The sequence below is a fragment of the Asparagus officinalis genome, chromosome 8, assembly GCF_001876935.1.
Source record: "Asparagus officinalis chromosome 8, Aspof.V1, whole genome shotgun sequence".
NCBI lineage: Eukaryota > Viridiplantae > Streptophyta > Magnoliopsida > Asparagales > Asparagaceae > Asparagus > Asparagus officinalis.
Genome location: NC_033801.1, coordinates 36,418,898 through 36,422,572, shown reverse-complemented (window position 1 = coordinate 36,422,572; position 3,675 = coordinate 36,418,898). Strand labels below are relative to the sequence as shown.

The 3,675-nt window shown below is 34.5% G+C and overlaps 1 protein-coding gene across 3 annotated transcripts in view; it reads left to right on the top strand.

Moving 5' to 3' along the window:
* LOC109851441 (two pore calcium channel protein 1-like) overlaps positions 1-3,661 on the top strand; it is a 10,019-nt gene extending 6,358 nt beyond the window's left edge. For 2 of the 3 annotated variants that reach the window (XR_002249827.1, XR_002249828.1), the window contains 3 exons: positions 1,481-1,545; positions 1,654-1,744; positions 3,460-3,661. Coding sequence is in view for 1 of the 3 variants with exons in the window: in XM_020421572.1 (XP_020277161.1) it covers positions 53-112; positions 1,481-1,545; positions 1,654-1,744; positions 3,460-3,561 (318 nt within the window). In the remaining 2 variants the exon portion in view is untranslated. Of the gene's footprint in view, positions 1-6; positions 113-1,480; positions 1,546-1,653; positions 1,745-3,459 lie in introns of those variants that run through there. The other variant, XM_020421572.1, reaches the window with a different exon arrangement.

Here is a 3,675-nt window from a genome sequence, read left to right as displayed (position 1 = left end):
TTAACGCTATAGAGCATTTGTGGCAACTTTCTTAACCTTAATTCCAAGTTTGATGCCATACTTGGGTATCATATTCTGCGTGCTTTGCATCTATTGCTCTCTTGGTTTACAGGTATGTAGTTCAACTTGCAGTACTTCCTATCTTTTTCCTAATATGCATAACCGAAGGTTGCAACCCATGAAGGAGTATCTGAGTATCAACCTGACTGCAAATTATGAGTTATATGGAGTTTGTTAAATATTTAAATTTGATCGATATATATTGCTATTCCACTAACCATATGCATAGCCTTTGGTTTATGTGATTTTCTGACTCTGACTCTGACTCTGACTCTGACATGATATCAGCGCAAAATTTCAAGATTTTACGAAGTCCTTGGTTGGACACTCATGAAATATTCAATCCTATATATGTATTTATTGTGCCTTAACGTGCTGACCTATTGTAGGTATTTTTATGTGACCATGTAAGGAGGCGTTAAAATTGCTTGATATACATTATTAGTCACCACTATCTATATTTGACTGGAGAGGTTATATCACAGAGTTAATATGTGAGAACTAGCTAAAACTTAGAAAAGAACTAGAGTGGGAAGTAAGATTATGTTGCATGACAGTACAATTAAGAGTTATGTGCAAGAATTGGTATGAGAGTGAGAAGTCTCCTTCTATTGGAGAAGTAGCCGTTACACCAAGACCCTTCTTTGCAGCAATATCTTAATCCTTCATATATTGATCCCACCGCAATACTCTCAATTAGAGATAGTTGGGCAAAGAAGAGCTGTTGAATCACAGTCAAAAGAAATTCCTTTAAGAATCAATTTACAAAAGATGATTCTGGAGAAAACTTGGATGAATTTGGCACTTACAAGCTCCAACAGGTGTAACACTAGTGTCGCTGATAATGTACCATCTGAATTGATGCAATAGTAACCTAGCATCACTCAGCTATGTACATTATTGTGCGTGGGTGGGTGGGTGGAAACTTCAGCAGTTCTTACCGCACTTTAATCTGTTCAACTTCAACGAGTAACCAATAGAAAGTTATGATGTGCTCGTTTTATTTTGTTATTTTGGTGTAGACGTCATCTACTCCCTTATGATCCTTTATTGTAGCAGTTGCTGATCAATTGTGTTTGAAGTTGTTAACCTTATAGCCTATTGTTCTCTTTGTTCTCTTATACATTCAACAGACTAGATGCTCACTATGCTACACAAGGATGACATATGTAATTTTACATAAGCATATTAAATATGGTGTGATTAGTACTTTCTATTGCATGTGTATATGCATGGACTGGAAACTCATTTTTCATGAATTTCTCTTGAAACCATAATTATACACCAAGAATTGTAAAAACATAATGCTTCTCATTTGCTTTAACGGAAAACAGTTTGAATAGTGAATCTGTTGCAATAGTTGTCCTCTATTCTTCTTTATTGATGATAAACCTTTTAAAAAAGTGCATTTAATCTGTAGTTATTTGGTGGGATTGTAAACTCTGGTAATCCGAGATTGGTGGCAACTGATCTTTTTGATGATGAGTATCCTTTATCTTTTTGTTGACTTTTAATTTATATCAGATGCTAGCATGATATTTCAGTATATTATGGAGAGGCTTTTCGCCAATTTGGCATACTTAACAGAACTAGTTACTTACTTTTCAACTTTAATGACTACCCAAGTGGAATGGTGACACTATTCAATTTGTTGGTGTTGGGAAATTGGCAAGTGTGGATGCAGGTACCTAAGTTTTGCCACCTATGTTTTCTCATTCAAATATTTCGTTTTTGTAATTATGTTTTCAGTATCAGTATTTGTACATATTTTTGTAATATTATGGTTTTATCTCGCCTAGTTTGTAATTTAGTATTAATTTGCTGTTAGTGGGGCTGTATTCTTTTTGATCCTGGATTGCTCTATCCCATGTTATTCCCCTCTTTACAACAGAACTAACAAATGTTGATTTAGTTTTAATGCAGCAACAATAAATGAGAAATAGACAGTAATGTATATTTTGAGAATGTGCATAGTAAATTGAAAAGATATTATCCACGCACAGCAATGTAATACATTCATCTACAGTAGACAAGTATATTTAACAGCCCCTTGCCTGTTTACAATGATACAAGCACGCCAATCCACACTTACTTGCAAGTAGTAGATTATTCACTGGATGTCTCCCATTGCATAATAAAGTCAGATTTTCTAGTACAAATTTAGTTTTGGCTCTCTTAGGCTTAATCATCAACTGAGCTTAGGGCCCTTGCTAAATTTCTTTCCTTTTCTGTTGGGATTGGCTGAGTTCTGTTTGGTCTACTCTGCTCAAACTGACCTGTCAGACTGGTTTGAATCAGTCCTTGTTTCATATAAGCCTGCAAAAGTATGCAACAGATATTTAAATTATTGAACCTGTATTTGCTTCTCTGTAAAGAGGAATAGATTTGTCCTACATTATGACTGGTGGTATTAGTGATTAATGTGATTTTTTCAGGTTTAAAACTAAATCTCTTAATCTATATTGAATAATAGATATGATAGAGTCCCCATGATTAGCAGTGGTAATCTTTTGTGTACATGAAATGCAAGTTTTGGACTTTTTTCCAGTGGAAATTTGAGCAGTTGTATTATATTCAAAAACTGATGTAGAAGGAACTAGAAGCTGAGCCATTTATGTGAATAATTATTTAGCCAATCTAGATATTGAGGAACACGCATCATACTCATGATATGGAAAGTTTCCTATTTTTCTTTGAAAATCTTTTTTGAGATCAATCTTAACAAACCTTCTCGCCAGACCTCTATATTTAATCCCTGATTAGTCCATGCGAAAAGAGAGTGCAGTTTGAAGTTAATCTAAGAAATTCATTCTGGTTTGTTTTGACCATATCACCAATCATCACCAGAAGCCTACTACATAGGTCCTAGGGATAAATTTTGTATAAAATATTGCAATACACACTAATCTAAAACCTGAAAGGTTTGAAGCACCATAAGATTTATGGTCTAATGTAAGAAACATATAGTTAACCTCTTTGTAAAGCTTACTTGATAGGAACAAAAGCATGGAGAGGCAACTAATTCTCTTTGAAAAGCTTGCCTGATGTAAATAAAAGCTTTAAGGGAAATTAAATGTACAACAGTGCCAAGCATTAACAGCATCAATTTGGAATTGTTTCTCTTAACTGCGAGATTAGGTTTAATAAGATCTGTACTGGAAAACTGCTTACTATAGCATGCAGGTTCCTTCTTGCCGGCAAGGCTCTCACCATCCTTCGGTTGTTAGAGGAATTAGCAAATATCTGTATGAATTGGCTCAGAGAAAATGTTTAGTAATGCTTATATTTTGGGATAGTGTTATATTAAATAGATGTAACTTGCCATTTGTTTTAGTTCATTAAAGTGAATTTCGTGTTATGGATGTATCAGCAGTTGCTAATGTCCTACATTTTATACAGAGCTACAAGGTCTTGACTGGAAGCTCCTGGACCCTTGCATATTTCATTAGTTTTTACCTCATAACAGTTCTACTGCTCCTTAATCTGGTGCGTTCACGTTAACAGTCTTATACTGCTTAAAAGTTTTTTCTTAAATAATGCTCTTTATCTAAGGCAAAAATATATCTATAATGAGCTTCCTAAGAGGTTACATATACATGAGTGCGCGCGTGTTAC